Source organism: Falco punctatus, assembly GCF_963210335.1.
Source record: "Falco punctatus genome assembly, chromosome: 1".
NCBI lineage: Eukaryota > Metazoa > Chordata > Aves > Falconiformes > Falconidae > Falco > Falco punctatus.
In genome coordinates this window covers 27,351,038-27,368,825 of record NC_137580.1, presented here as the reverse complement: position 1 = coordinate 27,368,825, position 17,788 = coordinate 27,351,038, and the positions used below count along the sequence as shown (strand labels likewise).

At 38.8% G+C, this 17,788-nt stretch overlaps 1 protein-coding gene across 4 annotated transcripts in view; it reads right to left on the bottom strand.

The window, feature by feature from the left end:
* The window catches only part of RELL1 (RELT like 1), a 24,887-nt gene extending 7,291 nt beyond the window's left edge, over positions 1-17,596 (bottom strand). For 3 of the 4 annotated variants that reach the window (XM_080397219.1, XM_080397220.1, XM_080397218.1), the window contains exons 1-4: positions 17,401-17,596; positions 6,128-6,337; positions 3,775-3,846; positions 2,467-2,524 (exon numbers count right to left, since the gene is read on the bottom strand). In XM_080397219.1, coding sequence (XP_080253345.1) covers positions 2,467-2,524; positions 3,775-3,846; positions 6,128-6,337; positions 17,401-17,488 — 428 coding nt within the window. In that variant the 5' untranslated portion in view covers positions 17,489-17,596. Of the gene's footprint in view, positions 1-2,466; positions 2,525-3,774; positions 3,847-6,127; positions 6,338-6,862; positions 17,370-17,400 lie in introns of those variants that run through there. The other variant, XM_080397221.1, reaches the window with a different exon arrangement.
* Between the last annotated feature and the right edge of the window lie 192 nt (positions 17,597-17,788).

Genomic DNA, 17,788 nt, shown 5'->3' with positions numbered 1-17,788 from the left:
CTGGCTAAAACAGAAGAGAACAGGTGACAAAGTGTAAATTTAACCAGCTAAATAGATGTCTTCATCAGTAGAAGAGCATCACAGTCCAAACTATCAAGCTGCAACAAGGCCTTTTACCACCACATACCAACATACTCTTCACACCAGTCCCCCTGCTGCCTTCTCCTAGTCTCTCCTCACCCAGGGCATGCTTTCTCTCTCTTCTCTCTGCTTCTTCTTCCTCTCTCTTCCTCGGCTGCTCTCTCTTCACTGGCTGCCCAACCACTTCACAGAACCAGTCACAGCTGCACCTTATCCACATCAGCCAACCCACGCCCTGAAGCCAGCCCACAGCTGTATGTTAGCAATGTTAATTAACCCAGCTTCATGCCTCTACAGAAGAGTACTACAGAAAGTATTTCAGAATTGTTACAGGATCTCCAAGAACTCGAAGAGCATAGTCCCACAGTATTGCAAAGAAGCAAAACTGTCTACCGTGAAGACAAAAGGAATCATGCAGCTTAAGCTTCAGAAGAAAAATGTTTTTTAAAGAAAGAAAAAGCAGTACAACCACCAAAAGGCATTTATTGAGCATATCAAACCAATCTAATTTTCTTCCAAAACAGAAAAGCAAATAGATAGAAACCAGTAGATGCAGGTTTTTGGACTTCAGCATCTATTTTGACACTGTCTTGCAACACATTCTCCTAAAGCAAGCCACAGCTCAGTGCATCAAGGTGAAATTACTGTCACATAAGGTAACAGAAGTTATATATCAGCAGTTTACTATGAAACTGGAAAGACATACTAAATGTGGTTACTCTGGTACTGATTATATTCACAGTTTTAAATAGTTCCTTGGGTAATGGAATAGAAGAATAGCTAAAGTACCAATAAACTTTGGGTCGCCCATAGTAACTGTAGAGGACAAGTTGAGAGATTAGGATGATCAGAGGAGAGCATGTGTGTAAAAGACATTCATACATATGTAAATCTTTTTTAAAAATACTGGATGTCTAACACTAAGGACAACAAAAGTTTCTGTGCTTCAGCAGAAAAACTTTACATACCCAGATTAAAAAGCAATTAGCCAGAAGATCATTCTTCAGACAAGGAACTAACAGGACTATAGTCTGTTAACCTAAAGTTAACATTAATCATGCCTCAGCTGATCATTCCATCCCGTTTCAGAAATGTTATTTCAAGAAAAATATTAACTAAGTGAAGAGACTCCAAAAGAGAATAGAAAGAACAAATTAAAGAACTAAAACATGCCATGAAAAACTGGAGTTACTTGGATGTTTATTTTCAAAACAAAGAAATTGACAGGAGACATGTAATGGTCTTCAAATAAATAAAAGAATGTTATCAAGGGAAATAAAGCCATTAGTTCCTATCTGCTTCAGATGTTGAACAGGTTTTAAGTGGCAGAAGTGCAGATTTTACTCAGCCATTACTATATCTTTCATTAGGAAGCATTTCATAGTGCACCAAACTTAGAAAGAAATACAGTGAATTTGCACTTGAGTTACTAAAGCTTTAGGAGTATCTGTTAGTAATCATCTAAGAGCCATCAGTCATTTTCCCCTTCCCCTTTCTGCATATTAATTCACCACTGAAACAACAGTCTAAAACTCCCAAAATAACATCACACATGCCAACACAAAAAGATTGAGTTAAAATTCAAAGAAATATTTCGCTGTGCTTTAAGAACTCTTTTTTTTTTTTTCAATAACCAAGCCTCTCACTGTTAAAACTTGGTAAACTGTTGCACACTCAACTCTTTGTTTTGCTACAACCATACACTACAACTTCTTTTATTAGTGACACAGTACTACCTGAGCCTTCATCTTCTCTGCCTTGAGTAAGAACGCAGGGTTACATATGAGGAGTATTTATAGTAGTATAGACATAGTTTAAAGATATTTATGTACAGATCTAACTACTTTTAGACAAATGATACATCTGCAACTCAAGGGCTGAACTACTTCCTCTACATAACTCTCTAAACAGGTGTGTATTGGGGGTGGGGGGTGGGAAGAGAGGTAGGCCAGCCAATGCATATTACCAAAATTATAAAGAAAAAAGTAAACCAGAAGGAGACAGAAAGAAATGTCTATTTTAAGTTAGCATCCATACAAATGAAATGAGTGCTGCTTCTGTTCTTTCAAGTCAGAGTAGCTTTGCACTAAATAACTTCACCCTAAAGTAAACAAGTATTTGCAGCCTCTCTAAATCTTTACCCCAAAAAGCAATAAATCCATATCACACACCTACAACACACAACCAGAAAAGCCAGTTACTAACCCAGGGCATACATTAAAATTTAGTGACTCAAAGACACCACAAGGAAATCAAAGTATTATCCTCTTAGCCGATAACTCAAGGAAGAGATGTAGTCTTAAAAGTGCTCAGAAAATAAAATCCTTTGAAAGGGTATGTTTTTAGTTGCCTCAGGTAACATGCATTAGAAAGATGAATAATTACCTTTCAGGTTCAAAGACACTGCTATCTGCTACCATGGCCTTTAACACATCAGCATTTGCTGCAATGAAAATAAATAGAACTCTTCAAAAGTGTACAGCTCTAGCTTCAGGAAAAAACAAACAACAAAAGTAAAGGTCCTCAAAGAAATTTCATCTAAAAGGAAGATGACTATTATCTGTATCTCCAAAAAGGCATGAGAGAAAATTATGCAAATGGAAGTGTTAATATAATTCTGTGGTATTTTCTTAACATGAGCTACTAAAATTACAGTTCATATTATACACAAAGCTCGGCCCCAATACAAGCCATATAACACAGCTATCTGCACAACACTCCCAAATAAAGATCTCTGAAAAGTTTAAAACATCCATTTGACCACAGGAGTGCCATCACCTTACATGTATGAAGCAACTTCAGGCTAAAAACACCGGTTGCACCTACAAAATGCAAATTAAGTATCAGCCAAGAACTACCGATTGCTCACATATTCTAAAAACCACATGATCTACCTAATCCCAACCTCAAGGAAAAAATACACAAGCTGAAAGCACTAACAGTTAAGAAAAAACAAATCACAAAACCCCACAAATAAACCCAAAAATACAATTTTTCCAGAGAAATAGTCTTCATTCAGAAGTAACTCAAAGCCAGTTCAATGCTTCAGAAACTTCAATTTATACAAACATAAAATTAAAGGTTCTTGCATTATAAGAACATGCAGTGTCCTAAATGTTTCCTCTACTAGGCAAGTATGTTCTGAGCTAACCAAGCATTCCATGTGCCGCTTAGCTATGATTTTATTTTTTTAGTCATTTGTTCTTTATTCTTTACTTTGCACACAGAACACAGAGTTACCATATCCAGAATTCGTCAGTACTAGTCTACCTTATTGTCTCAGTTATGCGCACATCTTTCATCCAACAGCTGCAAAAATAATTTCAAGACAAAAAGTTCAATCTGATCAAAACATAACATTTTCCACATTTTAAATGTTGCCATTAAGAAAGCTACCTTGAGCTTTTACTTCACAAAAGTACGAACAAAACAAAAAAAATCCAAATGGTTAAGACATCAAGAAATTCACAAACTAAACTTACCATGCAAAATAATTTTAGGTAAGTGAAAAAAACTTTCCAGTTTTGTTTGAAGTTATTGCCTCTGAAGGCAATCTCAAAGAGTTAAGCATGTGCAAAATGGTTACTAAACAAAAACACATGAACGTACCATACCGTACTTCAAAGTATCTGAAAAAACATGTTACAGACCACCACCACAAAGGCTCATAACTTCAATATCACAATACTATACCTTCATTTTTCATAATGTAGTTAACAATTTGACCCACAGTGTCGCTATTCTCGTGTAATGTTTCATTCATTTCTGTGCAAGAAAATAAATATTTTGTCAGTATCTTGGCCTTCTGAATCAAGAACTAGTTATTTAAAAACACAATAAGGAAACAGTCAAAACAAAAACAAACACCAGAAGTAGTTACAGTAAAACAAAGACAAGATCTATTGTTCCTTTGGAAAGAAAGCTTAGATAAGACTTTTTAATCCTTATTCAGGAAAAAATAGAAACACAAGTTTATGGAATCCACACATCAGCTCTGACATACTCATCTAAAACTTTAAACTCAAAATTTTCACAAGCATATGTCAAAATTCCTTCTCTAGTTATCAAGGAGGAGACTAACAAGAGAGCAATATTTCTAATCCTAACAATTGGGAGGAAAAGAAACAAAAAAAAGCATTAAATTTTCTCAAGTTACTATTTTAAAATAGGTATTATCAGCTTCTAGTCTAAGAGAGATTAAATTACAGCTTTTCACCACATCTACAAGGACACAACATTTGAATATTTTTTTTAATTAAAAAAAATATTCTCATATGACTAGAGGAGCAAGGGATTTAACACAGAAACATCATGACAATACTTTTGGAATCAATTGCGTCTGTTAACAATACTGAAAGCTTCCCCAGCATAACCTCAGAAGGCAGGGAAAGATCGGGTTGAGAAACCGAACAACAGAGGCACAGCTCTGCCCTTCCCTTCAAACTGTTATAGAATCATAGAAGGGTTTGGGTTGGAAGGGTCACTGTCCTCTAGACCAGGGTGCTCAAAGCCCCATCCAGCCTGGCCTTGCACACTGCCAGGGATGGGGCATCCACAACTTCTCTGGGCAACCTGTTCCAGTGTCTGACCATCATCATAGTAAAGAATGTCTTCCTAAAACCTAATCTCAATCTATCCTCATTCAGTCTAAAGCCATTACCCCTTGTCCTGTCACTACATGCCCTTGCAGAAAGTCCCTCTCCAGCTTTCTTGTAGGCCCCTTTAGGTACTGGAAAGCTACTATAAGGTCTCCCCAAAGCTTTCTCTTCCCCAGGCTGAACCACCCCAGCTCTCTCAGCCTGTCTTCACAGGATCAGGGTGCTCCAGACCTCTGATCATCTTCATGGCCCTCCTCCAGACTGACTCCAACAGGTCCATGTCCTTACTTCAGGGGGTCCAGAGCTGAACACAGTACTCCAGCCTCAAACTATAAAGCTACTTTTATTTAATATAGATATAAATCACAAGATTGAGGCACGTTTGATAGACAAATCTAGAGTCTTGCCTAAATAATAAATGAGGGGCTTCCCCCTCTCTGTACCCTTGCTTCATCTTCTTCCTAATACCTGCAACTTTGCAATGCAACAGACACAGGCACTTCCCTAAACTAAGATCTCAAAGTTGTCCCCCTTTCATTACTGCTCACCTTGCTGTTACCCCTCGGGTGAACTAACAGATAAAATAGTCCCATTCACTGCATACATGCCCCAGGCAGTAACTGCTTAAGAACATTACCAACGCATCATTACTGCACCACATGGCCACCGTAACTTGCACTCATTATGAACCTACTGACAGTAATTACTTGAGAGAAAGCAAGAGACCCAAAGTATTTACAAGTGACTTGGCCCTTGTCTTTACTTAGCCAAATGCTATATCAGGTTACTGTAGCCTTTCCCAAGTGATAACATTTTTCTTGGGTTTGTTGTGTCATTTTTTTTTTTTTAAGTAAGAGTAGGTGGGAACAAGGAACCATAAAGACAAGAGCACAAATGAACAAACATTAGAACAAAAACAAAGGTATCTTTAAGAGAAGATTACCAGCAGCCCACATTACATAAAGCAGAACATAGTCAGTCCAAAGACTCCGTTTCATGAAAAGGGCGATGAGAATGACAGCACAACAGGAATAAATTAAGATTGCTAAACATAAAACTTAAGATTTCAGGCTTTGAACAGCAGCTTTTTGTCACTCCTCAGATAAACTTATGTACAGTAACACTTTGTTTCTAACAGCAACAGCATGTGGAATGCAGAAAAGCAATCTGGTGACTCCAATTGCAGTGTATAGTTACAAACAAATATACTGGATACTTTTATCCCTCTAAGCTCTTAATTGATGTTAGAGGACTTGCATGGGAAACTGGAACACTCCTAGTTTTAACTGGCAAAGATCAAAACCCAACAGACATAATGGTAATAAAAATACTTTTCTTAAATTTTTTTATGTCAAATATAGCCAGAGAAATGAGAAGTCTCACAATAAGTTATTCCATAGAAGTTGAAGTGTACAGAAATAGAAAGCTGGTTTAGACTTGTTGATTACCTATTTTTTCATCAAGTTTTTCTTCTTCTACTTGTTCAGCCTCTGTTGTACAACGATATCCTTTTTTCTTAAGGACATGACAGATGAGGATCCCCAAGAGACCCATGATGAAAAAAACAGGAACCAGTGCAAAGGCAATATACTCTAGGTGTTCGGCCTTGCCATCAGTTTTAGTTGTCGAAGTAGTTGTCTGGAGAAACTCTGCATTATCTACATAAACAAATAAACACAGTTATTACTATATACTGTAAAACACTTCAAAGCATTTAGAAAATTACAAGCATGACCAAATCCCCATAGCATCAATGTGATGTACCTTCTGTGAGGACTTGAATGGGCAACACGAACCCTACTGGCTGAAAACTCACACCTGTAACAGTTGATATTCCCTCTTCATAAAACAATTACAAAACATCTTACATAGAAAAAACCCACATGATACTTCTTCAGTGTAACAGCAAAGAGCAAACAATATTCGAGCCTGATAGGCCTGTAGCCTCAACAAGAGGACTTCACGGAAGAATAACACCACCATTGTTCCTTCTTCCCATCAGTGAAGAAAGCTCCATACCACTCCTCTGGTCATAAGCTCATGCAAAATTGCCACAAAAACATGGATACTTCCCTAATATGAGAGTAAGTACAGGATTTAGTATTGACCCTTGCAAACAAAGAGTATCAGGTACAAGAGAAATAGCCTTCATTTTTTTTCTTAACAGTGGAAAGAACACTTACTCTCATCAGCATCAGGTGGGCTCATTCTTTGCTCGTTTTAAACACAAAATAGGTTTCCAAATCTAAACTTGAAACAAGATGGGAAAGAGGCTTTTCTTTTTGTTCGTAAAGAATTTATATTGCAGCATAGGCACACACTAACTCTATACCAACAACTAAGCATTTTTGTTTCAATTACGGTCTGAATTTATCAGATGTGTATTCCATGTTATAGATTGGGGGTCTGAACTACCAAAAGCATAGAATATTTACATCAGAAGGGACCTCTGAAATTCATTAGCCCAAATGCTGCTAAAAGCAGTTCTCATTAGAGCTTATGTGGGCAACCTGATCTATCTGAAGGACGGACATTCCACAACATTTCTGGGCAGCCTGGTCCAATGTTTGTATATGGCCAAGATACCCATATAAATTGAAATCTCAGTACCTACTCATATATCAAACTATACAAATTCAACTGTTCAGCAAAATCCAAGAAAATACATGTCTGCATACTTAAAATTCCTTGAGTCTCTATTGTACACTCCTCATCCCACATAATAAAGACAAATATTACTCTTCCAACATGCAAGAATATTGCTGCATTTTTACCCCCTATTATTCTTCTCCACTTCAGCTGAAAATAATTTTTCTGACTAAGAAAGAATGATAACAAAAAAAGACCAATAAAAAAATATCTAACACTATTTCAATCCATTCTCCATCTGGTTTTATTAAAATAGACAAGTTAATTCACAATCATTCCATTAATCAAACTGGTTGAAGGAGTGAAGACTCTTGAGAAAACCATTTACATGACTGCCCCTTTCACAATAGAAATGTCTAGAGCAATCAAATCCTTCCCTTTAAAAAGAACAGTAATGGAAGACTCCAGAAAACTACCTGAAGATCCCTATTCTACAAACACCTCTACTGCTTTAGCTGTTTAACTAAGTTGTATTTGAAAAATACTAGTCAGGTGACAGACAGCTAAGAAAAGATTTAAAAACCTGTCGTTAGGTATTTACCCTAGTCTTCTTTATGTCAAAACACTAAACCTTTTCTTTCTAAAGTACTTCCAAGTTTTCCAGGACAGCACTAAGTAATACACGAGACTTGCTCAAAGTGAAAAAACACTGCAACTTCTTTGAAATAACAATTGATAAAACCTCAAATAGCAAAAAGGGAGGAAAGTGTATTAAGCATTTCTCTAAACTAATTTTCTATACAATAGTAGAAATGCAGGAAAATGGAAAGAAATGTAAGTGAACAGATCACAAGGCTACATGTTAAAACAAAATCTCAGGATGTTTGCTTTGGACAAAGCCCGATGGTCTAGCTTGCTCCCAAAACCAAAGCTATTCACTTTTAAGAGTGGCCAGCAATCCTATATATAACTATATAAAGAATTTACTAGATAAGTAACCTTTAGAAGCATTAACTTATGTCTGAGCAGGACATTGATTAATATACACAATTCAACACTCTAAGGCTACAGTTGTTCTGCACTACAAGGAAGCAAAAAACAGGAAAGGGTAATGTACACAACCACATAAATGGGAAAGTTGATCTTACATACAGTTTATTTGCTTTCTAAGAATTCATAATTAATGTTTTAATACATCAAAATATACGAGGTTTTTGGGTGTGGTTTTTGGGTTTGGTTTTTTGGTGGGTTTTTTAAATTTTATTTTTGCTAACTCATCAGGTAGCAATAGCTACAAAGTCCCCCACTTAATCACACGGAGTAGCTTAATTTACTTTCCAGTCAGGAGAAAAACCATCACACCAGGGAAGTATTATTTTGATGACTACAACATCTCAGAATCTAAGAAATCCAACTTAAACAGTGTACACCACTAGCTCAGAAGGGTATTAATGAACAAGCAACCTTCATGTTCAAATACAAGGCAAAAATAGGCAGATGCTTTGGATTTTGCTGCACATTCCTATTTATTCTTAAACTGGATATTACTAAAAAGACCTAACTGCACTATTTTTAAGACATCAACAGCCACTTTACTAGTCAAGCTAATGGGTAGGAGGGGCACAACATTAATCCAGCTCAACTCTTATGTTTTCTACCTCTCTTTGTGGCAAGAGTGGAGTGCATTGCTCAAACAAATAACATCTCTTAGTATTTTCTCCAAAACCATGGTAGGCAATTCCCTCTTCAAACCCAGAGAGCAAGTAGGCCTTATTGGATGGCTAAAGGCCCCTGCTTCAGACTCTCCAAGTTGCAGTTCACTGCAATTTCTCTGGATGCAAAGTAGCTTTAAGAGGTCCCTTCCCCTTCAGTCCTATGCTACCCCAGTGGTTGTGTTCCTGTCACACTGTAGCCCTGAAAGAGTTTTAAACTGGATTACCAAGGTGACCAGGTTTAAGAAAAAAAAGATTCAAAGTCTTCAGTTTTTAGGCAGTCGTTTTACTGAAACAGTATGACCTGTGGTTTGGCAAACTGCTTTATCAAGGCAATCAAGATACTGAATAAACTCGGTGGGGGAATGAGCAACCATGAATAAGGGTACATTCATACATCTAAAAAAAGCTTTCCTAAAGTAACTGCAGTCTGAGAGTATGTTCCAAAAGTAAGGGCAGGACATGGGGAAAGGAAAAAAAAAAAAACCAAACAAAAACAAAAACACAAACCACAACAAAAAAAAACACGTCCTGGACAATTATTTTTAAATCATCAACTTGAAACCCCATCAGCTTGACATAGCCACTGAAAACATACATACAATTTAAAATACAAAGCTGACTCACAAAGCTGCAGAGTCAACAGAAGAAAACAATTATACAAAGGAAATGGGAAAATGGATCCCAAATGCCATTAAATGTTCACAGCAAACAAGTTATATATAAACCTGAACCAAGTTCACAAGCAACTCCAGTGACAGAGCTACACTGCATTTTCAGAAGCACAAATCATTGGTGAGCAATCACTAAATACCATTCCTACCCTCTAAAAAAGAAAACCATCAGAAACTATTATGGTAGTTTTTGTCTCACAGATATACTCCCAGCCTACCTAATATATATCACTTATCAATATCTGCATGGTAAGGACCATGGTTTGAGTTTCTTTGTTTTCTGTTTGGTTTTCTACCTACATAATCTGTTTTATGATTTAGTTTAGTACCTCTGCTTGTAGACTGCCACCTGAAACACCAATGAGAAAACCTCACCAGCCACAATCTAAACCCCAGTCAAAAGGTAATGACAGTCTAGACAAGTTCTCAAAGGATAGATGCAACCTATACAAGTTAAAAAAAAATTTAAATGCCAGAACTGGGCCTCAAATGGCATTTCTTTTCCTGACAGAAGGATATTAAACTCATAATTTATCAACCGAATACTCTGTAGCATAGATTAGTCCACTAATTGCATGGAGATTTAAAGAGCTTTTGAACTGGGCAGGAAAACAAAGTATTTTTTTCATTTAAAAATGCATTAACAAACATAGATACTTTAACATTCCAGCATACACAGATAACTGTGATTTCTCCTCAGTTGTCCTTAGATTCCAAAAAATCTAATTCTCCCATTAAAATTCAACAAGATACAAAAAATTGTGTAAGGTATTTTGCTTATTACTAGTGAAACATTATATTCATATATAAATACATAATCTACACAAAGTCCGTAAACTGCTTGCTGCCATTAATTTTATGTTCAGAAATGTTCACTAAAAGCAAACCAAAAATATCCCGGAAGAAATGAAGTAGCTGGTCAAATACTTGGTGCTGGGGTAACCTTATAAGCAGAGTGAAGCACTCTGCTTTCGTTATCAAACACCCTACACATACCAAAATGACCACCCTCAAAAACTTCAGCAGTTATGACACAATGCATAAACAAGGTTTGCCTAGCTAATGAGCAATATATTTTATGTCCCAAGTCATAGCTACATCATTCATTGTATGTTCCCTATTCCTCTTCCCCAGAGGCATATTATGCTTACTAACAGAGTGCAAGTAGCCTACCTCATTCTCACAGTGTATGATGTTGCTTCACAATGGCTTTTAATGACAAGTTCAGGCCATAGCAATCTTCCTTGAATCAAGTCAATTCATACAGAAATTCATTTGCTTCAGTGTTTTGCTGTCCTGGCATTTTTATATACCTGTCATTGTATACCAGTCTACATATCAAAATTACTTGAATATGTAATATAAAAGATTTAGGAGCAATATTCAGCACATTTAAAGCGTTGCTTAACCCATAGATCACAGACTGCATTCATGCTACTAATTCACATCCCATGTACTCATCTGCTTAAAAGTTAGTGTTAGGTATTGAACTTGAATATTGTCTGCCCCAACTTAATCTTTACCTAAACAGCAAAACATAGGTACAGTAAATCTCAGACAAGTTTTTACACTGACACAAAGACAGTGTTTTTCCATCACACCAAAGGCTCAAGAAAATTTTACACCACCTTTAGGAAACAATATAGGATCAAAAAGTTAGTACATGAATGAAAAAATATTTCATCCTTCATTAAACTGCAATTTTTACATGGCCTAGATATCTGTTAACATTCTAGTTAAAAACTGTATTCCCTCCATATTAGTAAAATAAAGTTTGACCACAAAAATATTCTACGACTGCAACCTCTTGAAGGCTGCAGAAAGAATAAAGCTGGAGCCAACCATGTAAGCAAAGGTATTACTCTGTAACAAAGTCTCTTTCTTCTTAAAGTTTTATAAACTCACAGAAAAGAGAGATGGGAGCACCTTAGAGAAGTCGATCCCGCCTCATCCCACTATCAAAAAGCAGGATTAACTGTACGTAGACAACTATCTACAAAGCATGGCTAGAGGTCCTACAAAGGTAATAAGCTTGCCCTCCACACCTATTTTCTTTCTCACTGTAAATAGATGGTCAGAACAATTCCTCCTTTATTATCTACTACCACAAAATCAGATTCTGCTTGCACAGAATTACAGAACTACTCTTTCCTTGGTTTTAGCTGCATGTACCTGAAAAGATTTCACACTTGGCATGATCACTAGGACCTCCCCAAAATGCACCCCAGTTATCTCAAAGCTTTGCCTTTAGCATTGATCTAAATAGACATTTCTCAAACTTTACATGAAGCAGAAGAGAAGTATCTAGAAATATTTAATATTGCTTGAAGAGCAAATCAGATTCTTGAAAAAGAAATCCTTGTTGTAACAAAGATCAAGCCTGTCTAGTTGTTATATAAGAAATATAAACCTCAGGATTAAAATAATGCATTATACTTATTTTTCCAAACCTCCTATGCTAAACTTAAGTATAACCTACATCCAGCTGATTACTTCAAGCATATTCTAGTTGTGTTTTATTGTTTAGTTTACAGAAAATATCCCATAAATAATGACGTCATCTTCTCTCTGCTCTGCTGATCAAGAATCCTATCTGGTTACTCTGGATTTTGCCCATTATGCCTATGCCATTTATTTCTTACAGCATGCCTTATAAAGAACTTTGTTGACATTTCAAGAATTTGATTGTTCCAGCAATCTACCTGCTAAAAGTAAGTACATATTCACTATCTTCTTCTCCACAGAGTTCAAGGAGTTGCATGATTGTATTTCCTGCTTTCAGGAACCAAACCAAAACATAGCTACCAACCTCACAGTATGCAGAAACAAACTATCGTTGGCCTTAACATTACTTAATAATTAAGGAAATTAAATATGATCAATATATTTAAGTACAAGACAAAGTAAATACTCAGATATGGCATATGATCTGCTCAAACATCTCAGCTAAGCATAACTGGGAAACATGTCTCAGTAGCAACATCAGCTTATACATTTCTCCTCCTCCTCACAATTAATGTGCCAGGTTTACCCATCCATGAAAAAAGAGCACTTAAGGTTCAAAATAATTTAGACAGAATATGGTTTGCTTTAATTCTTTCTTGGTTTTTTTTGTTGGGTTTTTCCCTTTTTCTTTCTTTCATACCTGGATCACTTCTAGTTCATTCCACCATGCGGACCTACATGTGGTTTAAAGGGCATAATCAAAGGACTACTTAAGCTGACAGTGCCAGAACAACGAGGAAAAGGCACCTGACCATCATACCTAGTCCTTCATCCTCTCCTGGCCTTAGGGGAAGTAGAACTGCATTAAACTACAATGCTCCTGACCTCCAGGCCAGACATCCAAGGTGGATAGATGTAAGCTTTCATTTTAAGTAAAGCCTTAATTTTAAGTATCATTTGAAGTGAAACTTTTTTGATTTTAAGTTACACACTTTTAAGTTCAGGCATAAATTTTAAAAAAAAAAAGTTCATTAGCTCGATTTCCTAAATACACACCAAATACCTCACTCTCAATGAATTAAGAAAACTAGCTTTATTTTTAAAAGCTTTACTAAGGTAATGGAATTTTAGTGAAATTAATTAAAATGCCAAAAATGGCCAGCTTATGTCCCTTGGCATTTCAGAAGTGGTGGATATTTTTGAAAAGAATGGAAATCTAAATCAGCTATTTATTTTCATTCTGTACATCCAACTTATTTAGACAAAATAAATCATTCTACTAGAGCTGCAGTAGAGGTTTCTGTTATCAAAGCCTAATTTTTTACATACTCAATTCAAGTGCTTACCAGTGAATTTGTTTAGAACCCCAATCGTAATTACGTACTGATTTAATAGAGGTTTTTTAGTTATTTTAATGATAGTAAATACAAACAGAACAGTTTGCTGCAACTTCAAATTAAATATATTTTTAAAGAGTTAGTTATCTGATTTAAATAGTATTTATCTGTTCTGGACACTACAGTCAAATTGCCTTTGCATAACTAAGCAGATGAAATAACAAGCAATTTCAATCACAAGTCAAAATATATCACTGCATAAAACAGACACAAAGGTATTTAGGAAACGTTTGGGCTTCTTCACCTTACTAGTAAGGTGGTAGCTACAGAACAGATCAGGCAAACTAGAAGAGACAGCAAAGAACAGGTTAAAAAAAGTTTATTTTCCAGAGGAAAAAATCTCTTAAGCAAGAAAAACCATTGCCTACCATTTGCTTGATCTATTGTTCAAGGAAATTGTACTTTAGGGAATATGCACAAACTGAGCAACAAAGGAAAAACACCTATCATCGAAGAGGAACATTCAACAAGTTTGTGAATTCCGCTTAATGTCTAGCTTCCTTGTAGTAATCAGAACCTACAACCAGAAGTGAAATAAGCAGGAAGCCTGATGAGAAAGAGGAAGCCACATGACGAAAGAACATACTGACAACTAGTAACAGTGCTGCCAATTGCCTTCGAGGTTGAGCAAGGTTGTTTTAAGGTCTGCTGTTAAGAAGAGACCTCAAAACCTTCATCAGTCAAAAGCAGTATCTCAAAAAAGGGAGCAGAAGGATCAATCAAGTTTCTTTCAAGCTCGTTCTAACTGCACCTATTTTGAGAACACTAACAGTCAGACGCATGCAGCAAGTCTCAGGGATGACCTACCTGAACACATTACCTAACAGCATCCTTACTACCCAATGTTGTATTCAAAACCATAAAACTGCAAGTCTTTCATAGTACCACAAAAGATGGAGCCTGCCGAGTCCTTAGAGACTGAGACTTTGGCTCGCTGATGTCACCACAAAAACTGTGATTTTTTGAGCAGATTTTGCAGTAGGTCTGGAAAGAGGGTTTACTACTCAGAGATATGTCTCTGCCCTAATGAGTTCTTTCCTAATCCCTATTTACTTCTGAACTACATGCCCTATCAACGCTCTGTAAACTGCCTGCAAAAAAGTTTTAGGCAAGCTTCCCTGGAAGCCTGGGGGTGAGGATTCAGAGAGGAGATACCACCTGTGTAAGGATAAATCCCATTAACAGCAAACTATAGCTAAAAGCATTACTACACAATGCACATAATCCTCAACAATTTTAAACCACTGCAATGTCTACACTCCCAGACAGAGCTTCTTAGGAACCAAAAAGTAGGACCAAATCTAACAAATTGTCTCGTCAGTCACCCAGCCAGTCCAAATAATCACACCACGAAGGAATCCGACATTATTAAGAATTCAATGATAAAAAAAATGAGAAGAGTATCTAGAGCAGTTTTGTCCTGTTGGAAAAGGGACAAATTGCAGTATGAAGGGCAGTAACAGAGACTCAGTCCATTCCTTGCGTATGGTACAATATGCAGTTGATAAAGCTGCAGAAACATACACAGGGACAAAAAGCTCATATTTCACTGTTCACCAGTGTAAAACTCTCTGTGCTTATAGTGCGACTGCTCTGGTCACTACTTACACAGTACATAGTTCCTACCACAAAAATACACAGAACTTATGCTTTGCATTTCTGTTGGAAATTTCTTCCTCAAATTTCAGTTTGCAAATAAAATACACACTGCATGCAGCTGCCACACACACTTAGTAGAACACACTTCACCAGTTTTTTAAAAAATAAAAGTATCTGGTGTGTTCAGGAAAGATTTGAAGTATTCCATCTCACAGGTAATTTTATAAGTGCAAGTAGCATTAAATTAATGCTACCAAATACATCACATCAATGCATTTATGCAAATTAACATCTACACCAGTTTAGACAAGTCAAAAAACAACTTTAACCAAAGCCAGCGTCTCCTGCTTGAAGATACATCAGATAAACTGACAGAAGGTATCTGGCACACTCAGAGGGAGGAGAAAATTCATAGCTTTCGCATTTCCTGCTAGACTTGCCAACTTTTACTTAAGTACAATCCTATTTATCTAGATATACCAGACTAAATTATTACTATCATTATTAAATCCTACCAATGTGCATGACATACCAACAGTCCTCCAGCATAACTGCCTTCAAGCTCAGTAAAGCAATCCTGAGTATAAATATTTGTAAGAAGTCAGTATAAGCCTATGTATACACACCCTTTGGTTTACTAAAACATGTTTACATTCTCTTCAAGATGCCAGTAGTAGGTAAACTGTATAATAATCTCGATGCGTAGGAACATGCAGTAATATGCCAAAGTAACAACCCTCAAAGAGCAAATAATCTGTTAAAAAATATTTTACACTGAAGCAACTCAGAAGGAAAAAAAACCCAAAAAGCTGGTCATGATCAAAAAGAGAAGAAAAATCTACAATTCCTCTCCTCCTCTTGCCTCTGCATACAAAACATGAAAAAAATTAAGAATTAGGGCCTTAGAGAGCACTAGCTACCAGTCAACACAAACTTGACATTCAAGATGCTTGAACTCATTCACTGAAATTGATCAGCTGGAAAAAAGAAAGGATTAATAACGCTAGTATCTTTTGCACCATTTCACTGGCCCCAGTTGTGCCTAGCAGTACTTATTTCCTTACACTCTCCTGAAGAGAGGGGCGGACTGGATGACAAGCCTCCTACTCCTCTTGCTTTTGGAAAACAAATAGCCGGTGGTAGACATCTCAATCCCTTCTGACCAAGCTGCCCTGCACCAAGTAAAATTACAGATGTGCAAAAGTATAGAAACACTAGCAACAATTATTGCTTAATTTTATGCTAATAAGCATGCCCACGTTCACTGTTTCCACCAAGTTTACTCTCACACAACCCAGTACACTCTTATCAACATCACACTGCCTGAAGGTAACAAACCCAAAAATCACACCAGGTAAAAATGACCCGAAAATCACACCAGGTAAAAATGAGCATCCTCTTAGACACAACATTCGAGAAGCACAGACAACACACAAATAAGTACTTGAGACTACACAGGCATGAAAATCATCTTCACTTTGAGATTACTAGTACCACAACATTTGCGGTTAGATATGAACAAAGCAAATGTCATTGAAGACCGACTTCCACGGGCGGCTGCAGGAGCGCCTGTCCTCAGAGATTGTAAGGGTTACAGTTAGCTGAATTCCCGACACCTAAATCCGACGCCAAGTTTAATCTCGCAACAGATGGTGAAATAGAAGCAATTCTTTGATGCGTTTCTGTCTTGTGAGCCACCAGACTCCAACTTAAATCAACTACGGAGTAGTCCCCAGACTCGAGTTCGTAGAGTTCATTAGGAGCTTCCCTCCTTCCCGCAACTCACGGCCGTACCTGACCAAATTAACAGCCGGGGCGGGGCTGTCGCGACATGAAGAACCGTTTCACGGCAAGAAGGCCCTCGCACAGGGGACGCGGACGGCACCGGTTCCCCCTCAGGAGCCCCCGCCCCGCTGACCGGCGGCAGGAACTTCAGCCGCTGCCACCGCGGAGCCCCGAGCCTCCCCCGCCCGTCCCACCCGGGCCGCCCCCCTGTCCTGCCACTCTCCGGCGAGCCCGCAGTGACCCAGCGCCAGGTACCCCCGAGATACCCGCTTCTGCCCCGCGGCGTCGGGGGGGTGGGATTCCTGGGGGAGAAGCAGCGGGGTCGGCCGAAGCACCCGAGCGGCGGGAGAGGCCGGCGGGGCCCGGCGGTTCGCATTCCCCGCCGAGGCCACGGCCGGCGCCGGGAGCCCGGGCAGAGGCGAGGGGGCTGCCGGCGGGGAGCGAGGGGGGTCCCGGCTTGCAGCTTCGCCTCCGGCAGAGCTCCCACTCGCGGCGAAGGACCGAGGCCGCAGCGACCCACCGAGAGCAAGGGGGCTGCCCAGCCAGGCAGCCGTCGGGCCCAGCGAAGGAGCGGTCGGCGGGATCCCGCCCGTGGCTGACGGAGCCATACCCGCCGCCTCGCCCGCGCTGCCTCCGCGTTGGCAGCCGCGCCGCCCGGCCCTGCCCGGCCCACCGGCGGCGGGGCGCGCCCTGAGCGCTCGGCGCCTGCGCAGAGCGGCCAGCCCGGGGCGGTGCTGCGCCGCGGTGTCCCGGCCCGCGTACGGCGGGCGGCGCCGGCGGTTCCGGGGGCTGCCGCGGGAAGCCGCTGTTGGCGGGGTGCGCTGCGCTGCGCTGCCCTGCCCTGCCTTGCCTTGCCTTGCCTTGCCTTTGACGGCGCGGGAGGGCCTGCATACGCTTCTGTAAGAGCT